This window comes from Chanodichthys erythropterus, chromosome 14 (assembly GCF_024489055.1).
Source record: "Chanodichthys erythropterus isolate Z2021 chromosome 14, ASM2448905v1, whole genome shotgun sequence".
In the NCBI taxonomy this organism is placed as follows: domain Eukaryota; kingdom Metazoa; phylum Chordata; class Actinopteri; order Cypriniformes; family Xenocyprididae; genus Chanodichthys; species Chanodichthys erythropterus.
The window spans coordinates 38,276,425-38,297,180 of NC_090234.1; the positions used below are offsets into that span (position 1 = coordinate 38,276,425).

General features: G+C 35.2%; 2 protein-coding genes across 2 annotated transcripts; both read left to right on the top strand.

Annotated features, from left to right (window-relative positions):
- The first annotated feature begins 4,834 nt into the window (after window positions 1-4,834).
- Window positions 4,835-7,171, top strand: LOC137036410 (cytotoxic T-lymphocyte protein 4-like). The gene is made up of 4 exons (XM_067410567.1): window positions 4,835-4,915; window positions 5,444-5,788; window positions 6,558-6,706; window positions 6,839-7,171. Exons 1-4 carry the CDS (start codon window positions 4,864-4,866, stop codon window positions 6,914-6,916), a joined length of 624 nt encoding a protein of 207 aa, XP_067266668.1. The 5' UTR covers window positions 4,835-4,863; the 3' UTR covers window positions 6,917-7,171.
- Window positions 7,172-9,751: 2,580 nt separating this feature from the next.
- Window positions 9,752-16,222, top strand: si:ch211-67e16.3 (uncharacterized). The gene is made up of 6 exons (XM_067410018.1): window positions 9,752-9,822; window positions 10,018-10,134; window positions 10,789-11,103; window positions 11,285-11,481; window positions 13,938-13,985; window positions 14,089-16,222. Exons 2-6 carry the CDS (start codon window positions 10,080-10,082, stop codon window positions 14,203-14,205), a joined length of 732 nt encoding a protein of 243 aa, XP_067266119.1. The 5' UTR covers window positions 9,752-9,822; window positions 10,018-10,079; the 3' UTR covers window positions 14,206-16,222.
- The last annotated feature ends 4,534 nt before the right edge of the window (window positions 16,223-20,756 follow it).

Consider the following 20,756-nt stretch of genomic DNA (forward strand, 5'->3'; position numbering starts at 1 on the left):
ACTTGCAACATTTTGGCACAGTGCCACCTAGTGGTCAGGATATATGAAAAATTGATCTTTTTGCTAATAACTTCTGAACAGTTTGCCCAAAAATCACAAAACCAGTCTCTTTTGATTTGGTGCAAATGAGTCGAATGGCAGTTTTCCCATGTTGGCCATTTTGGGGTCGGCCATTTTGAATGTTGTCATAAAATGCTATATTTTATGAATGCATTGGTGTATCGTTACAAAACTCAGTAAGTGTCATCAGCACCATGCCCTGAAGGTACTCAAAAAGTTTAGAGACAGTGCCATTTCTAGTCAAAATTTATAATGAAATTTAAAAAAAAAATGCTAATAGCTTTTGATTAACTGTACCTATTTTAATGAAACTGTTCTTGGTATAACTCAAGGAATCTATCAAGACCAGTGAAACCAATTATGCCATAGTAAATCACACTTGCTGTCCACCATTTTGAATTTTCTTTGAAAAAAAAATCTACTTTTTCGAACTTCTCCAAGATCGTTGATCCAATTTTCACCAAATTCGAATCTGGTCATCTTCAGTTCAGACGGACTGACCAAACCGTTCTCGAATAACACCAACAATTTTGTGGACATGTATTTATTTTGTTTTTTGGTGCAAAAAATGTATTATTGTCGCTTTACAATATTTAATTCAATTCACATTTATTTGTATAGCGCTTTTCATGATACATATTGTTTCAAAGCAGCTTTACAGAGAATGCATGTCAACATTACAATTTAAAGAATGCCGTTAGCAAATAATGTAATAATTTAGGCAATTAATTTACAATCACTGTTAGCAGTTTAACTGAAGGTAGAAGCGATGAGCTCCTGGAAAAATGAATTACATATTAACAATAATTAGGATATATAGAAATTTGGGAATGTGCAATATAAAGATTGTGTAGGCCTCAATGGAGGCCTCACTGAGCCATCGGATTTCATCAACAATATCTTAATTTGTGTTCCGAAGATGAACAAAGGTCTTATGGGTGTAGAACGACATGAGAGTGAGTAATAAATGACATTATTTTCATTTATGGGTGAACTAACCCTTGAATGTAATCTGGACATACTACATTCACCACGTTGCCCTTATCATAAAAGTAGGCCATCTGGGTACCTACTAGGGAAGTATGCGATTTCGGATGCAGCCTTAGTATGTATTATTCTCATCTCACATTGACCAAATCAATTTGGTGACAGTGCCACCTATTGGTCAACAGTTATAAGCAATTAAATACCATTACAAACAATAGGGCATATGTCGAACGTCACATGACCAAACCAGAAAACTAGTCTCATTGCATCCGCTTGTCAGAGAAAGTGTTAACAGCAGTATGAAGCGAAGACATGGACTTTTAAAGTATCAGCGAAACTACCTAGTTCACATTGTTACAGGTGTTTTATTCTATTAAATATCCAAACCTTAGTGTGAAGAAGAAAAATTCAAAAAGCTTTTAAATATCAATCTGCATATGCAGGGGACATTAGTTATGCTCATCTTTGCTCTATCCTTTGAAGTTATCTTGAATAAAACAGCTATTTTTTAATTAATCACATATAAAAGGCCTAAACTGGAAGCGATCTAATCTGTTTTACAGAAAACAGAAGTTATATTGCACATAAAACCTATTGTATCTATGATTTTGTGTTGTTACGTCATTAATTGCTCAATTTTGAAACTGGTCTGATGCTCCCAGCCATGCCTGCAGAACTCATCATGGCTTTTTGGTGCTTGGCCCCTTAATTGCTGATTGCAGATTTTTTCTTTATTTCTTCTTTAATGCTAAAATATCAAGTGAAATATTGTTCAAATCATGGAAGTTTTGCCAATTTTATTCTTCTACTTACTGTTTTTATTACATTACGAACAAAAGTAAATTACTTCATTTTAAGACATGAGACTTTCTGTAAAAAAAAAAAAAAAGGTGTATGCAAAGATCAGCCATTTCAGATCCCTGTCAAATGTTTGGCAGTCCTCTATAGTGTTGAATAGTGACGCAGGTAGGAAACAGCCCCCACCCCCTCACCCCGTCTGACTCGTGCATCTGTCTGTAAAAGTTCTGAAGTCATATTTCCCTGTTTTCACGTGCTCGGAGCAGCAGTGCAGAAATGCATGAGCAGTGGATCATTGCAATGGCTGTTCTCCTTATCCTCTTCCATCCTGAACTTACTGAATCCTCCTCAAACTGCTATCTTGACAAAGGTTTGAGAATTTCTGTTGCTTCTTAATTCAGTTAAGGCTGATGTAAGTGCTACGCAGCATATGTGTCCATGTGGATATTTATAACTGTGTGAACTGAGCATCTCCAGAATATTAATCAAAACGAGAGGTTTTATAATGTAGATTGAAATTAATCTTACAAAACAAAACTAAAGAAACAAATCAGCAGTGGAGGAACCTGTCGACTCCTTTCCCTGCACTGTACCACATCCTCAATCTCTATCTTTCAAAAACAAAATGTGCATATGTGCTTTTACCTTTCAGGCGAACAAAGACAAATAATAAGCGTGGATGAAAATGCAACAGCAATTGTGTCCTGCCCGGGGCTTGCAGAGGATGACAAACGCATAACTATCAGTCTACACAAGGGTGATACAAAACTGCACTCAACAGATATGGGAAACAACACTCAACAATCATTACAGAAGTTTCAGGTGTTCAAAGAAAACTCCTCCGTCTCATATAAGATTCTAAGGACTGAAGCTAATGACACGGGACTATATTGCTGCACAAAAGACACTCACATCATACAGACTATACTGCTCATCAAAGGTAAAAAAAAAGATGCTAATTAAATGATTAAAATAATTTTAACTCGCATTTAAATGTGCTTAACGTACTAATCCCTAAGTCCCCTGCTTAAACCTGCCTAATACGATCTGCAGATCTTAAACCAGCAGGTTCATTGCAGTCTTTTTGCTTGATTAGTTAGAGCAATGCAGATTATGTGACTTTTACAGTAGAAAGTGTACATTACATCAATATATGTTTCATTTAATAATGTTTGTATTGATTTCAGATGCTCTGCTGCAGCCCACAGAATCACCTCTCACTTGTCCCACTGATCTGCCACTGCCACTTACTATTGGCTGTGGGGTCGCCCTTGTTTACAACCTGTTTATCACAGTCTTCAGCTGTTACCTCGCTGTGAGTATCCACATCTGCAACCACACGCTTACACGCTCACGCAGTTCTCTGCAGCAAGGACTTGTCCTATATAACCAACGCTATATCAAAGAGTTCATATTTGGAATCTCACAAAGTCAAGATTTAAAAAGCACTATGAAATTGTTGATGCACTGTTTTTATTCCAGTGTAAACTCAAGAACCATGAGCCACCTGAGAACCCCTACATGAACACAAGACCGGGAGGATTCAGACGACACTGACGAGCTCAGGATCCAGCAAATATCAGCAATACATGACTGTTACATTTGTGCCTCGAGTCAGCTGAGCAGTACTGTCCGTCACACCAGACGTATTAACCAGTAATTGTTCTTGTATTTATTGCTGTTGTATGTTTATATATGTATATATTTACACTGAAACACTATGACGCCCTGACTTTAACGGAAACCTGTGTTTCATTGATGCAATTGTTCGGGAATCTCTTCAATGTGACTTGTGTACGATTTGAATTCATTTAGAGAAAAAATACAATCTTTTTTTTTTTTTTGCACAAGACAATGAATGAATGTTCCGTTGTGGCTACGAGTATAGAAGATCCCACTTTATTTTTTACTGTCTGTAAATACTGTATCTGTAATTACACTATTGCACTTACTATTAAAAATATATGCAATATCCAAACCTGCACCAGTGTAAAAAGCAACATATCAATATGATTTGATAGTGACAGCAGAGACAGGAAACGACAGGAAAAAAGAATAGGGTGGTGGGTGGCGGTAACCATTGTTCTGCAAAATGTCTAGCGAGATTCACATGCAGGATCTGTACCAGTGTGTTTATGTTAACGATAACATTAACCTTTGTAGTCGATAAAAATCTTAGTTTCACAGAATGACATGTAGCTTACAGTATATGTACACAATGAATGCATTATATCAAATGCTTTAAACTGTATTGTAAGTGCATAGTAGGTATGAATTAATTATGAATTAAACTTTGATACAATAATAAAAATCAGATTAAACTAAATGATATTTGAGCATTTTTCCATTTTATGTCTTTAATGAAGAGCACTCCCAAGAGACATTATAAGTTTTGTGTTATGTATTATATCAAATGCTTTAAATTGTAATGCAAGTACATAGTTGGTAAAACTGTGACCCAACAGAATAAAATGAAATACAATAATAAAATTCAGATTAAATGTAATACTATTTGATCATCCTTCCATTTTATGTCTATAATAAACGCATTATACATTTCCAACACTCCTTATAATCTAACATGATGCAATAATGAACAAGTGATCAGCAGATACATTATGCTGACCAGGTATTGTACTAATTTCGAAAGCGCCGAATCCGTTTTCAAGTGTATATCTGATTTTAATATTTTCCCCAAATTCAGAGAGGCAAATAATCTCTTGACCACTGGGCTTTATGATAGGCTGAGAATCAAACCACACCCTTAACCAAATTTTCCAGTTCCACTGCTATTGTACTGTTTTTGCTCGAGTCTCATGCTCATTCGATTTTTTTTCCCCTTGATTACACATATTGTGCAAATTGTCTACATTACTTGCAAAATTTGAGCACTTTACGGGCATTTGCAGTCAGCTTGAGGTTTCCTGCCACGTTACTGATGTCACAAAGCTTTTTCCAGAACTCACTCAAGTATAAAGAGACAGGGGGATACCTTCACAGCTATTATTACATGACACAATGATTATCACACTTATTAGAATCTTTATAATATTTATCCCGCTGGGATTCGGTAAGTACCTTCTGGGCTTCAAATATTTATTGTTGTGTCTTTGCTTTTCAGGCACAGATAGTAACAGCTTTACCTCTGTGGGCTGTGTGGAAAGAATAGTATAGTGCATTTTATTAATACTTTTTAATAATAAACTTTTTTTTTTTTTTTTTTTTTAAGGATTGTATCTTATATTTTGCTATTTGACAATTAAGGTGTTGCTATTAATATGCAGCAAAATTAAAGTGGGTCAAACTTTGGCCTATATTTACAACTTCCAACATGCTCCAGATCCTCATTTTCAGCAAGAATTCCTGTTGGAATATAATTAAGTTTAACTTGAACCTTGGAGTGCTTTTGTTCTAAATGTTCTAAATTCAGATTGACACTCTAAACTGCTCTATACTTTAAAAAAAAAAAAAGAAAAGAAAGAATGTTATTAAGTTCAATAATCACCAAAACTTAAAAAAAAAAAAAATTACAATAAGTGAGTATAATGAGTATTCAGGCTATATCTGATGTTTCATTCATCTTTTGTTTTGTTTCCAGCCCTGCAGGTGTCTCAGCCTTATCGTGTGGTAGGAAAAGAAGGAGAGGTCTCACTCCAATGCTCCTTTGGTCCAAAGTCAAGGCTAGAGGAAATGCAGGTTTCTCTGTATAAAGGTTCGCATGGTCAGGAGAGGATCTGCAGCGTTTTTGTCAACCTCTCTGAGCCCTACTTTACAACAGATGGCACAGTTAATTGCAGAGGGAATATTAGCTCTGGAAGAGTGGATATGATCATCAGTGGACTCAGAGGGGTAGACACAGACCTCTATCGTTGTGAGATCGAGATTCTCTTCCCACCTCCGTATGTCAGAGGGGTTGGGAAGGGCACTGTTGTTTACATACAAGGTTAGTCTTGTTTTCAGTCTCTTGCATGTGGTTTTCCCACAGTTTCACCTTTTTTTGTACACAGTTGTTGATGTAGATGTCTGAGTCTGTAACGATAAATAATTTAGAATTTTTGTATTAATATTACTAACAGCAGTTATTGAATTGATTAACAAAACAAAAAATGCATTTTAGAAGCCACTTAAAATAAATGAAGTATATGTTATCATAAATCTTTATCCCGATATGTTTTCAACATACATTTTAATAGCAAATTTTATATCATGTTCACAGAGCCTTAGCCATATGTCACTGTTTAAGCTCTAGATGGAGCTAGAGAGTAGGCTATTTTATAAATGTGTGAGGAAGGAAATGCGGTCACCCGAAGACACTGGGTGGAAATGGGGCCTCCCCGCACATTCAAATTTACATCACTTTGTGCTCTACATACATGGAAACTTTGACTTTACGCGTGAATGATGTTTTTCTTTGAAAATGTAGATTTCTTTATGACGATAGTCTGCTAACGTAAGCTCCTAAAGACAAAAAGGACTGAAAAACAATCACCAAAGATGAGGAGGTAGCACTTAAATGCCACTAGCTTCCTGTTTTCAAAAAGTATAAGGCCTCATCAAAAGTATGATCTTTGTATAAAAAGATTAAAATGAGAAAAATGAATCATATAGCCCTATGTATTGTTTTCAGTGCAATGAAAGGGGGATTCATGGGTGGGTGGGGTAGGGTGCCATCCAGAGGGCAACTTTAGAAATCACTGATTTTCTTTTTTTAGAAACCCCAAACTGCCCCACTGCATCCAGCCTGAGCCAGAGTCAAAGCCAGAGGCAGACATCCGAGCAGGAAGCTGTCAAAGATGATCTGGGCCCACTTCCACTGCTATATGCCATTCTAATCATCACTTCCTGCAGCTTTATTCTACAGGTGAGAAATATGTCTATTCTAATTATTTTCTATAAAAGATCAGCATGGCACTAGTAGTCTATATGCTGAGTTTTGAGTTTGAAAATAATGTGAATTGATGTCACTCATATGTCACTCATCTCTATAACACAGATTATCATCTGCAAATGGAGGGCTTCTTCGTCTATGGCACCTATGCTTTCACAAAAAGAGAGCTATATGAAATTCTAAGGGGGCAATCTCCCCATTTACATGTACTCACATGTATTCTCACCTGCATGTACCTGCATGTCATTTTCTCCTGCATGTATTTACATGTAATTTTTTACTGCATGTATTGGCATGTACTCACTGTATTTTACAGTTCCATGTATGTATTCTCACCTGCATGTATTCACATGTATTTACATTACATTTGATCATTGTCTTTTTTATTTTGTTTTCTTTCATTTTATTAATGAAATAAACATATTTGTTTTAAAACAAAAATCATGTTTGATCTGTTTTCTGATAAAGAATTATTTCTTATGTCTAGATGGTGTCATGATTTGTTTTCTAAGAATTCCTTGTGGTTATGATGACACTGTCACTGTAAAACCTAACACTCAAAATAAATAATTGGTTTGAGTAGGACAAACTTAAATTAAACAAACTAGTTCAGTCAAATCAGCTGTTATGAGTATTGAGCACTTTCTTTTTCTTTCTCAGAACTGATACATTTTAAGTAAACTGAACTGTTTCATTGCTTTGAGTTTTATGAACTTTTTTTTCTTTTAATTTAGACAAACTTACGTTTACACTAATAAAAATGTTCACATTGAGGTTACATGAAAATGTTAAGTTAAATGTATGAATTAGTGTACTTAGACATTTCAAGTTAAGAACAATTAAAATGTTTGAGTACAAAATAAAAACCTGCCAGTTCTACTTCCTTAAACTTTGTGATAAAACTTGTTTGGGTTTACAGTGTACACCTCATTAGTAAATATACAGTGGCTAAAAAAAGTCCACACACCACTGTTGAAATTGATATTTTTACACATTTAGTATGATGTTGAAACCAACAAAATTCATGTAACAAATTGAAACTTTGGTTGCACTTTATTTTTCAGTATGTGCACTTTCAATACTTACAGTGTACTTACAAAGAAAGTACTGAATAATTTAAAGCAACTACATGGGTTAAGATTAGATTTAGGGGCAAAACTGGTAGTTATTACCCATTATTATAATTACTACAATAAGTTTATAAAATGGTTAGTTCCTGTCCTTGAGTCCTTTATCATGATTCTTATTCATGATAAAACACGGCTATAATCGCGTCATCAAACGGTTCTGTGTATCACTACACAACATCCTTAGCAACCACTCTTAGCAACGTAAACTGTTTGTTCTCAGTTGATGTTGTTCATTGAAGCTTACTGTGTTATGTAGAAGAGTGTTGTGAGAAAGAGATCGAGTGAGCGAGTTTATTACCTGTATTCAGATTTAGCGTTTTCCTTCAGCCTCAGCCCTATGTTCATAATAAAAAATCTGTTTAAATGTCCGATGTGTTATCTTGTCCTTTTAACAGTTAAGGAGTTTTCCCGTGACTGACAACGCTAGTCAAAGCATTGTTGCGTCTTGTTCCATTTTCAATATAAAAGTCTTCGCTACTGACTGACACACTCATAAAGACAGTCTTTGCCGCCATCTAATGTTGTAATAATGTAACTTCTGTTGCTGTTCACACTCAGTTTCGGGCGGAAGGAAGGCTTTTAGTGAAAGTTTACTTCATGAAAGTTGCATTGATACATATTTTTGGCTTTAATATTTGTATTGTGTGGTAACCGTTTTATAAAAGCAATAAGGTACTCGAGGCTAGTGCTGTATGGTGAATAAGTCACGGCTGAAGGGTTTGCAGGGACTCAATTTCACGTCGTGACTAACAACGCCCTTCAGCCATGACTTATTCAAGATACAGCACCGCCTCTCGTACCTTATTGCTTACATATAGTACGTAGATGCGAAATAGGAGGACTGTAAAATAAAGTGCTACTGAAACATTTAAGAAAATGTTTAAGTTACATAAGTGTGCACACCCTTTTATAATGGGGCATGTTACATTGTTTGGAATTAACCAATCGCATTCAAACCTGCACTGAAGTAGTTATTATAATCCTGACAAGACTAGCAGCTGTATTAAAAGCAAAGGGTGCTTCAACCAAGTTTTAGTTGAGGGGTGTGTACATTTGTGCAACCAGGTTATTGAAAGTCTTTAGTTTTTTTTCTTTCTTTTTTTCTATTCTATTAGTTTGTTACTCGAATTTTATGAGTTTCAATATGACATCTAAGAAATTATATGACATTTTTTACATCTCAAAACCCTACAAACTGATCCTCCTTGGAAACCAAAGTAAAATCATACGATGGTAATAATAATAAGTAACGGCACAAATGGTAATGGCTTTATAAGTTAAAATAAGTCAAACATATATGTCAGCCGTCATATCAATCTTCTCTATTTTTTTTTCTCTCTATTTTTCATGTCTCCAAGACATGAAGAGGAAAAAAATGTGACAAAGTCATCACAAACATGTCTCAGTTCTGTGAACCTCAGCTATCCATCACAAAAACAGGACATGAGTACCTGATATCTTGCTGTGCTTTCATATTTGTAAGTGCTTCAACAGGATGTGGAACTGAAAATAGATTGATTTACAAAAAGTCTGTATCACAAACAACCCTCACCACAACTAGGACATTAACATGATTCATATATTTGGCTTATAGTGAAAAAAATAAAACCTGTTGAAATCATATATCATTTATAAAATCATGTATGTGATGTAAAAATCACCTTCACACCAATTAGTTGAAGATTTGATCTTGACGTGTAAACAATATAGAGTATATGATATATATACATACATACATACATACATACATAACCATAGCATATTTCATATGAAACTAAAATGCATTTAAAAGTAAGTGGTTCAGGATTTCTTTATTGCTCATTTAGTAAGATATGGGTTTTTCCTAACATGGTTGTGCATCAAACATTTTCCTTTCAACAACTTCATATTTCAAGAAAGCTGCCCACTCATTTCCTCACTGACAGACATGTGTCTCGTCTGGGACACCTTAAGCAAGAGGTAAAAACTCAATCACAGTTTTTAAATAATGTCCCACAACTTGATTCATTTCACAATAATGAATCTTTACTGTGTGTGAAATGTTGCTGTTTTCCTTCATCACTTAATCAACTTCTCACACAACAACGAGTGATAAGTATGATGTGGGTGAAATTGATCACTAACCCACATACTTCCTGTGTTTTCTCACTCCAGTAAAAACAAAGTGAAGAGGCTCGGCCACCATCACACCGACAAACTGACGAGGATACGCTAACATGCCTGACAGGTTTACTCTGCTCACTCTCAGCTTTTCTCTGATCCTTCACAACGGTAAGAGGATAACCTTTCTCATGCTGTTTTCAATTACTCTTCTGTTTACATTCATGCCATTATTCTGGTAACCAGCAATAAGTTGGTTTTAACTGGCCATTTTTATGGTAATTTTTGCCTGTCATGTTTGTTTAAATCTACAGGAAATATATAGGTGTATTGAAATGAGACACTTCATTTACATATGGTTATATTCAGATTAATGTAAATGTCCTGACTGCCAAAACCAGATTAAACCAATGTTCTGGTTTCTGAATATCTGAACAGCTGTTATGTTCTGAATATCCAACATGGATGATTTTTTTTTTATATGTCCAAATGAAGGTGCATGCTAGATTAGACAATTTGCAGGTTGTCACACTGATGTGTGTAATTGAAATGACATGAATGAGAAATGACATAATAAATGGCAAGAGCATTTCAATAAGAATAGCAGGTCTTATGTTTATTTAGATTGGCTATGAATATTCCCAATAACTGTGGAGCATGTAAATGTAATTTTCAGAATAAAGACTTAAACAATATTGACTTTAATTGGAAAACGATGTGCATGTAAATATTATCAAAGTCAAATAGATTCCTCAAAGTAAAAAAGAAAATAGAAAATGTTTGAACTATACATGAATTAATGAAATCTCTTCTTTGTTACCTCAGTTTGTAGTTTGGAAGTGAGTGAACCTCTCAACCAGACGTTAAATGACGATGGCTCAGTCAGTGTCACATGTATGTATTTGGCAAAAGGAGCAATTGGACTGGAAGCCAAGCTGAAAATGAATAATAAATATGTTTGTGAGATTAAGGACAAAGAAGATGACAAGTGTAAATGGCAACAGCATGATGGCAACAAATTCAAGTTCACCTTGATGAATCCTGGGGCCCTACATACAAATGAATTTTCCTGCGAGATATCCAAAATAGATCCGCTTCCAATCCAAACTTATGAAGGGCCAACAGTGAAGCTTTTCCGAAGTAAGTTCACCCCATTTCCACAACACAGTACAGTAATGTAGCCTATAAACCCAGGAATGGTGTATTTAACTGCATATACATTTTTTTTTTAGTTTGAATCTTTTTCTTTTCTTTTTTTTTTTTTTTTTTTTAAATAACCTTTATATAAATTTTATTATATAAATATATATTTTATTTTAAGGTTGCAGTAACGAATTGGCTTCACCAAAAACCAACTGTTCATGCCCTATCAAGGAACACATACCTAAAGTCAAGACCCCTGAAGACAAGACCCACAATGAAGACATGTATACCCTTCTCATCTGTGGTCTGATCATAGTGGTGGTGATGCTCTCTATCTACAGCATTATTCTCACTGTATTCTACATCAGGCTGAGGGTAAAACTTATTTACAGAGTTTTTATTTTGTTTGTATGCGTTGTTTTATTGGTGTCTTTAAAGGCATAGTTTACCCAAAAACCCAAAGTTCATTTCCAATCCTGTATGAATTTCTTTGTTCTGTTGAAAACAAAGGAAGATATTTGGAAGAATGTAGGAATCTGAACAGTTTTGGGGCACCATTGACTTCCATAGTAATTTTTCTTCTAGTCAATGATGCCCCAAATTACAAACATTCTTCAAAATATCTTCAAACTTCAAATACATTTTTACAGGTTTGGAACAACTTAAGGGTGAGTAAATGATGACAGAATTTTCATTTTTGGGTGAACTATCCCTTTAATACTAAATATAGGCTATCTTGTTGCATTCGTTTATTTTATCTAGAAACGTTGTGCTATGTTGTGATGAAAATGCTACATGTTGCGTTTACACCATGTCGTAATTACCGTAATTTCGAGATGACAACACATGACGTTCAACGCTAGGCTTGTTCGAGATGCATCGGCGCCGCAGCATATGACATCAAAGTACCGCGAGAGCTATTTAAAAGCATAAGAAGTAGTTTGCTCTCCAATCGGTCTCGCGGCACTTTGATGCCATACGCCGATCGGTCTGCATCTTGAAGAAGGGCTAAATTAATCTGCAGTGGGTACGGTAGTTAGTACAGCGGTCACATGGTACAAATAGGAGCTCTCAGAAATCTGTAATATTTGTAATTACTGCAATTATGACATGGCGTGAATGCATCATGTTATTATGACAGACAACGGCATGACTATATTCACAATACAGCAAACTCACAAGTGCCTTCCACTTTTAAATGTTTCTTATTGACATCAAAGTTTCAGTAAAGAACCTTTAACATCCATGGAACTTTTCCATTAAAAAAAAAAAAATCTTTAAATAGCCTACACCTTATTTTATTAACATAAGAGCGGGCGTGGCCATTTGTATATTATTGTAATGTACTGTCAAATAGCCTATAAACATACTGGTTTGTATCGCAAATAGTTTGACTATACTGTAGGTTACTTTGTCATTCTTCTAGACCAACTTTCTAAGGCGTACAGTTATTTTCAGGGAAACGCACGGCTAAAGTAGTTCTAGGCAGGTCTTGACCGCATTACCGTTCCATATCACTTCGCCAAATGTTTTCAGTTATCTCAGTAAGTCTTTACAGCCTACAACCGCAAAAAGAACCAAAACCCACAACGACACCGACCAAGCAAATAAATATAGTAAACACTAAGACGAAAAATTATATTTTCAAAATTGTTGACAAATTGGAAATACACCTTTTAAAGGGATAGTTCACCCAGAAATGAAAATTGTCACCATTTACTGACCCTCAAGGTGTTTCACTGTATGACTTTATTTCTCCTGCTGAACACAAAAGAAGATATTTTTGGAAGAATACTGGTAACATCTTCTTTTGTGTTCAGCAGAAGAAAGAAATTCAGGTTTGGAAAAACTTAAGGGTCAGTAAATATTTTTTGGGGGGGTACACTATCTGCTCAAAATTAATGCTGTTTCTTATCTTCTGTCATCTGTTGTTATACTTGTGTTTTGTCCTTTGTGTGCAAACATCACTGATAAATGGGATTTAAAGGATTAGTTCACCCAAACATTTAAATTCTCTAATTTATTACTCACCCTCATGTCATTCTACACCCATAAGACCTTTGTTCATCTTCAGAACACAAATTAAGATATTTTTGATGAAATCCAGGAGACTTTATTAAAATAATGACTTTATTCAACAATATGTTCTCTTCTGTGTCATTCTCATTCGTTGTTTACATTCAGCGCTTCCAGGTTGTCAGAACGGTGGCTCGTTATTGGCCGGCTCCTGCATCAGCATCACACGGTCGTGCTGCTCATGTGATCAGTATTGGCCAAAGCTGATCACATGAGCAGCACGACCGTCTCATCGCTTTATAAAATTATAAATAAAATTGCTTTAAATATAGGCAACTTCATATTGTATATTGCTTTAAATATACAAATAACTGCAGTCACGTCGACTGTTTTACAATAGTACCTTTCTGGACCTTGAAAGTGGTGGTTAAATTGCTGTCTATGGACGAGTCATATACCGCTCAGATTTTATCAAAAATATCTTAATTTGTGTTCTGAAGATAAACGAAGGTCTTAAGGGTGTGAAACGACATGAGGGTGAGTAATAAATGACCTAGAATTTTCATTATTGGGTGAACTAACCCTTTAATAAAGCTGTCAGCTTAGTATATTTAAAAAAAAAATCAATGTAAATTCTTTAATTTCAGAGAAAACTGAATTAAATCCCATTTATGCAATGCAAGCATCAAATATGTGTTATTCTAAATACAATTACATACATACACATTACATATAGCTTAATACAATTACATTCATATCATGCTGTTGAGCTGTTCTGCATTCATATATTGTCCTGTTTTTGTCTTCCTCTCCAGGTTAAAAATCCCGAGCCTTCTGACAATCTGACCTATGTGCCAATGCAGGTAAGGGCTTTCTTCTGCAGTGCCAACACTGCAATATGACTGTACTGTACCTATGGCTGTTTGGCACAATGCTTCAAATGCAACTGATTTTACTGTGTTTCAGAGGAATGTAAAACGCCGTGATCCAGACAACACAGAATATGTGGACATGCGTGAAGTGCAGAAACGGGGAGGATCCCACAGAGATATGAACCACAACTCTCATCTGATCACCGTCTGAGCCCATTTCTAGTGGAATCAGTGAGCTCATGCTTTATCTGCTCTAGGACCCACTGCTGGATTAAATATAGTTAAGCTATACACTAAAGAATATTGCAGGACAAAACCATTGCCTTTATACCAATGCCTGAATCTCTAAATTGCTGCTGCACCCCATTCAACCGCTCCCTCCTATTATACTGTATTGTTGTTCTCTGATGAAAATAATTTCATCTGCTGGCTTGTACAACCTCATGCTGAATTGTAGCTATATGCCAAGCTAAAAGTACATGAAATATAAAGTCTTTAGCTTGGGCATTTTTTATTAATATTTTGATCCCATGGACCAATAATTCATGATAATATCAGTTTTGTTCAATTCAAGGAAGTGCTAAATTGTTCTTTTTTCAAAAATTTTAACTTTTTTTTTTTTTTAGACCATTTGTATTATTTTTTAAATATGTAACAAAGACTATATTAAACAATGAATTAAATTAGCTGATTATTTCATGAAGTAAATAAAGAAAATGACTGGAAGGTGAGAAATGATTAATGCGCCGATATCAACACAATATCATACAAATTGTAATGTACTGGAAATCATTTGTGTTTGCTTTTCAAATGATTCAGTACAATTTGTTTCAAACTTTAAAGGGATTGTTCACCCAAAAATGAACATTTTGTCATCACTTACTCACCCTCAAGTTGTTCCAATCCAAACCTGTATGTTTCTTTCTTCTGTTGAACACAAAAAAGTAACCAGTCAGTAGTAGGAAAAAATGCTATGGAAGTCAATGGCTACCGTCAACTGTCTGATTACTTTTGTGTTCAACAGAAGAAAGAAACTCATACAAGTTTGAAACAACATGAGGATGAGTAAATGATGACAACATTTTCATTTTGGGGTGAACTATCCCTTTAATAGACAGAAATATCTACTGGAACTAACAACAACTTACAAATACACACATGCAAGGTCACAATATGAGCATGTCTGGTTATAACTCTTAAAAGTGGGAGAAAAACAGATAGCATTACTCTGAATATGTATGCTCCTCCTCAAACACCATCTTGTTTATTTCACATTCACCATTCTTGATGGTCAACTGTTTAAAAATGTGCACTTTGGGCACTTATTGTTCCTCATAAATACAAATATATGTGTTTTCTCCACATTTTCAGAATAGATTGCAACAATGCACTGTAGTAAATCATCATAGTGTATACAAAATTTGACACAACTCTTCTTTTATACCTAAAGACTATATAAACAATTTTCCAAAATGAAGAATCTCTTGATGATGAACTAAATTTGGTAGCACAATCAAACCTTCGGCACTCTGTGGAACAAACTCAGAGTTACCCGTAAAAACAAGAACAACATTTGGGCCTACGCTTTTGCATCTCACTCTACATAATTTCCATATCATGCAGAATATGGACCAAGCAAGTTTGTTGACACAACTTTACAATATCATTCAACCTCAAACCACATCCACTCTCTTCATGTAAACACGCATATTTTTCACCTGTTCTTTCTGTCTGTTTTTGAGGAGTGAAGATGCAGATAATTATCAAAAATGAAAATCACCCACAAACAGTAAAACAAATGAAAAACATTTACTGTACCAGAGTTACATACTGTAAAACTGACTTAATGTCCAACAGTTTGTTGAACTTAGTTGAACTAGCATCTGTTCTTTTATTTTACTATAATAATTCTCTTTCTCTAAGTGCAACAATGTTACAAGAAATTTGTAAAGGAAGAGAAGTAATATAAATGGGTTTATTTATAAAAGTGACCTAACTTCAAAGAAGATCATAAACTAATGCACATTTGATATGGCAATGTCAAGTTATCTATTCAAATTGTACTACTAAAACCTGTATCATAAACATCAAACTGCTGTGAAACATCAGACTGTTAATGGGGTTCCCCTTTAGTTGTGACATTATCTTGAAGTGACCTTTTGTGTCGTGCACAAACACAAATTTGTTGTGTTAATACTGACGACAAAGCAAATAAAATTGTCAAATAAAGCCAGAAAATAGTAGCAATTGCTTAATTTATTCATACTGCAATGCACTCTTGAAGTCAACATAGTAGGCCTGCTTGTGGTTGAGTACGGGTGCTTCTCAAACAGAAGGTTGCATCCTATAGTGAGGCTGTGTCCTTCCTAGTCTAGCCCTTCAGAGGCTTGTAGACTAGATTCCTCCTCAGCATTAAACGCTAGAATGAGACAGTCTAAGTGCACAAGGCTATGTTCCCCCACGGTCACAGCATGAAAATACTATTAAAACGTAATTTCAGAAAAATAAACATCTTTATATTAACTGTCTTTCAGTACAGTGAATGACAACCATCTGTGGTTTCCAAATATCTTACATTATTGGCGGTATAGTGTTAAAAGGGTGGTGTAATGCCATTTTTACAAGATGTAAAATAAGTCTCTGGTGTCCCCAGAGTGTGTATGTGAAGTTTTAGCTCAAAATACCCCACAGATCATTTTTATAGCATGTTAAATTTGTCACTTTTTGAGAGTGAGCAAAAACACTCAGTTTTTGTGTGTGCCCCTTTAAATGCAAATGAGCTGCTGCTCCTAAGCAGAGGGCGGGGTTTCAAGAGCTTGTGTTAGTGCCGATTACCTCACAAAGACTCACTGAAAATGTCAGAAACTCTTCAGCCTTTTATGTTCAAACCGGAGTCGGACAATGATGGAGAGACTCAAGAAGAAGTGACAACATGAAGAGTGCAACAGGACGTTTCTGAATGGTTAGCTGATGAATTTATGTAGCTGATGTGGAGATAACTATCTTAAAGCTATTGATTGCATATTCTGTCATGATAATCTATAAATTGCTCGTGTGGGAACTGTTGTAAGATCCTACAGAGCCAGAGAATATATGCTGCATGAAGATAGAACAGGTATTTAGTTTAATTCTGATTATAACTTCTGTTGGCATCTTGCTTTTATGACATGCTATTGCATTTGTGTTACGTACTGTATTGCGATAACATGGCCTCATCCCTTTGATGCGTGTTCTCGGGGACAGGGTTTATGTACATTTTAGGGTTAGTGATGTCACCAACCCAGGAAGAAGCTTGTTGTAGTCCCTACCAGCCGTTTGTTGTAGTCCTTAAACAGAGGATTCTTTAAAAGACAATATCTCCCTTTGCTTTGAACTTTGAGTGTCCTAACTTTGCAGATGTTGTATATGTTCAAACAGCAACATTAGTTAGTTAGCAACACTAACTAAAGTTAAAAAGGTGAAATAATAAAAAAACACCCCTTTAAGTGATTCATTTACACCAAAAGACAACTCATATTGAACTCAGACAAGCTCAGTGCCCACTTGTTTACCTTTTTCCTGAATTGGAATGTATGCAAAGGATTGTGGTTGTTTTAAGGACGTGAAAGATACACTTGATGCATTCTTCAAAATGAGCTGAATGAAGGAAGTGAAGCAATGGACCTGTCCTAATACCCACACTTGCGGTCTTGGCCACTTGAGAGCACGTGCACACAACAGGAAGTAAGTGCACAACAGGAAGTACGCGCTCAAGATTGTCCTAAAAAAGCTCAGTGACAGGCACATGTGGGGGTGGGGTTGCGGGCTTTGTGGCATCAAGCCCTTGGCCTTTTTTACAATGAATCAAAAAAGCCCCTCTTAACATTTACCAACAATAATACTGTGGTCAATAAAATAAAATGCATTTGAGTTTTAATTAATATAATGTGTAAAATAGTAACAAATCATGGTTACACTTTATTTTAAGGTGTCCGTGTTACAGTGTAATTATACATTTAAGTACCGAGTAATTATAATTAACTACATGTACTTACTATAGGGTTAGGGTTAGAATAAGGGTTAGGTTTAGGGTTAATTGCATGTAATTATGCATAATTTATAGTTAATACTACAGTAACTATATGTAACGTGTAAAAATGACACTGTAAAATAAAGTGTAACCCAAATCGTATAAAAGTAAAAAAAAAATCCTGTTTATTTATGTATCTGCCGTCAGATAGTAGTTGCTATGGGTTGCTATTGTGTCTTGCTTCGGACTTGATTGACAGACTGGCATTCTGACACTGCTTGCTTGCTAACCATTATTCACTTATTTTTCTCTTTTTGTTGTATTTGTTCTGCTCACTTTAAAAAATAAAATACAAGAAATATAAAAAAATCTGATGTAAACTGACAACAAAGAACTCTGTAAAACCATGTACTAGAATCGTGGTACACATGGTCAGTTTAGAGGAGACCAGGGATGAAAGTAACACCTTTTTGTTTGAGCGTTGGTAACTCAGTGTTTGTTTCTCTTAAAATTTGATACATGGTAGCCACATTTGTCTGCTACAAATATAACTCACATGGACATGTACAACAGAATCGCAGATTATGTGAGTTAATGTCAAACACAAAGAGTTCTATTGTTACAACCTATCCCACTATTGGGTGAGTTGTAACTCTAGCTGGGGATAGATGTAACAATGGGAGCTAAATTGCTGGAATAAGATCCACATAATCTAAATTTATGCAAGATTGTTATTGAAGAACAAAGAACAATCAGTTTTTAATAAAGTGAACAATTTCAAGTAACACTGTATTGTATGTCTTTAAGGACTTTAAATTGAGCATAAAAACAATTGCTGTTTGTGTTTTTGCATGTGGGTTAAGTTAGCATGAATGCAAAGCATGTAACTCTAACTGTATCTACAATACAATGATTGCTGGGCAAAAAATAATCTTGATTAAAAAAAATACTTTCCTTCCTAAAATCAGTAGTAAAATGTACAATGTTGCTCAGTTACATGACGTCTCCTGTGAACTCAAAAAGGTGATGTGAGTGTATAATAATGATAACATCACCACAGCTCTTTTCTGACTTGTCAAAGTGACAGTGTTACAACTGACACCCTGTTACAACACTCCCCGGTCTCCCCCTACTCTTATTTATGTTATGCCTAATGATTTAGTATTGGATGAAACTATCAAGCCCAAGTGCCATCTACAGACCTATTATGTGAAATGTATGCTGTAAGGTCAAGAACACGCAAAATGTCAAATTAGCTTTACATTTTTCTGTAATAGTCCAACATAAAAAGTGACCCCAACACATTTTATTTTGTTTTAAAGGGATATTTCACCCAAAAATTGTATTTTTATCCCATGATTTTACCCTCAAGTCATTTTTGGGTGAACTAACCCTTTAATAGCCTAATGTTTAATAGTCATTATAACTATTTTTTCAATGGGCCTGAATATTTACTTATTTTTTTAAAGGATTAGTTCACTTTCAAATGAAAATTAGCCCAAGCTACCACTTTCCATATTCAAGTTACGAAGAAAGTGTAAACTGGCGTCACTTCAGTTAAGCTTTTTCTGTAAGTTGAATAGGTAAGGCATAGAACGTAGTGTAAGTGTTTTGAACTGTGAGAGTTTTACACTTTCTTCGTACGTTGAATACGGAAGGCGGTCTGGCCTTTAATTCATAACTTGTTAAATATGGATTTTTTTTTTTTTTTTTTACACAAATGCATTGTTTTGCTTCAGAAGGCCTTTATTAACACTCCGGAGCAGTGCGAAGTATGTTTATGATGGATGTGGATGGAGACACTTTCTTCAGCTCATACTAGTTGGTCCCGTTCACTGTTATTATAAAGCTCAGATGCATCAGCATATTTATTATTATAAAATGGTTAGTTCCTGTCCTTAATTCTGATTGGTCAATAGCTGTGTTTTATTCACGATAATAAACTGCTACAGCTTCACCCAACGGTTCTGTGTATCACTACACAACACACTTAGCAACCAGTCTTAGCAACGTAAACATGTTTGTTCTCATTGATGTTGTTCATTGAAGCTTACTGTATTATGTAGAAGAGTATTGAGAGAGAGATCGAGTGAGCAAGTTTACATGCATTAAGATTTAGCATTTTCCTTCAGGTCAGTCCTATGTTCATAATAAAACAAAAATCAGTTTAAATGTCCGATGTAGTAGTATCTTGTCCTTTTAACAGTTAAGGGGTTTTCCCATGACTGACAGCACTAGTCAAAGCATTTGTCAGTTGCGTCTAGTTCAGTGTTCACAACAATTAAGTCTTTTCAATGTAAAAGTCTTCGCTACTGACTGACACACTCATAAAGACAATCTTTGTTGCCATCTAATGGCGTAATAATGTAACTTCTGTTGCTGTACACAGTCAGGGACTATTTTTTCCGGCGGAAGGAAGGCATTTGGTAAAAGTTTAATTCATGAATGTTGCATTGATACATATTTTTGGCTTTAATAATTATATTGTCTGGTAACTGTTTTATAAAAGCAATAAAGTACTCGAAGCTAGTGCTGTATGGTGAATAAGTCACGGCTGAAGGGGTTGCAGGCACTTCGCTTCGCATCATGCCTAACAACGCCCTTCAGCCATGACTTATTCACCATACAGCACAGCCTCTCTTATTGCTTACATACATTTCTGATTGTGTTCATCAGAAAGAAGAAAGTCATATACATCTAGAATGGCTTGATGCTGAGTAAAGCTCGGACTAAATTTCATTTGAAAGTGAACT

What these genes read in the sequence shown, in the direction of transcription:
- LOC137036410 (XM_067410567.1), top strand. Translation starts at nt 4,864, where the DNA reads ATGATTATCACACTTATTAGAATCTTTATAATATTTATCCCGCTGGGA. An exon ending in ATTTATCCCGCTGGGATTCG is followed by an intron (nt 4,916 to 5,443) that starts GTAAGTACCTTC and finishes TTTTGTTTCCAG; the next exon opens with CCCTGCAGGTGTCTCAGCCT. An exon ending in CCTGCAGCTTTATTCTACAG is followed by an intron (nt 6,707 to 6,838) that starts GTGAGAAATATG and finishes TCTATAACACAG; the next exon opens with ATTATCATCTGCAAATGGAG.
- si:ch211-67e16.3 (XM_067410018.1), top strand. Translation starts at nt 10,080, where the DNA reads ATGCCTGACAGGTTTACTCTGCTCACTCTCAGCTTTTCTCTGATCCTT. An exon ending in AACAGTGAAGCTTTTCCGAA is followed by an intron (nt 11,104 to 11,284) that starts GTAAGTTCACCC and finishes TTTTATTTTAAG; the next exon opens with GTTGCAGTAACGAATTGGCT. An exon ending in TATTCTACATCAGGCTGAGG is followed by an intron (nt 11,482 to 13,937) that starts GTAAAACTTATT and finishes CTTCCTCTCCAG; the next exon opens with GTTAAAAATCCCGAGCCTTC.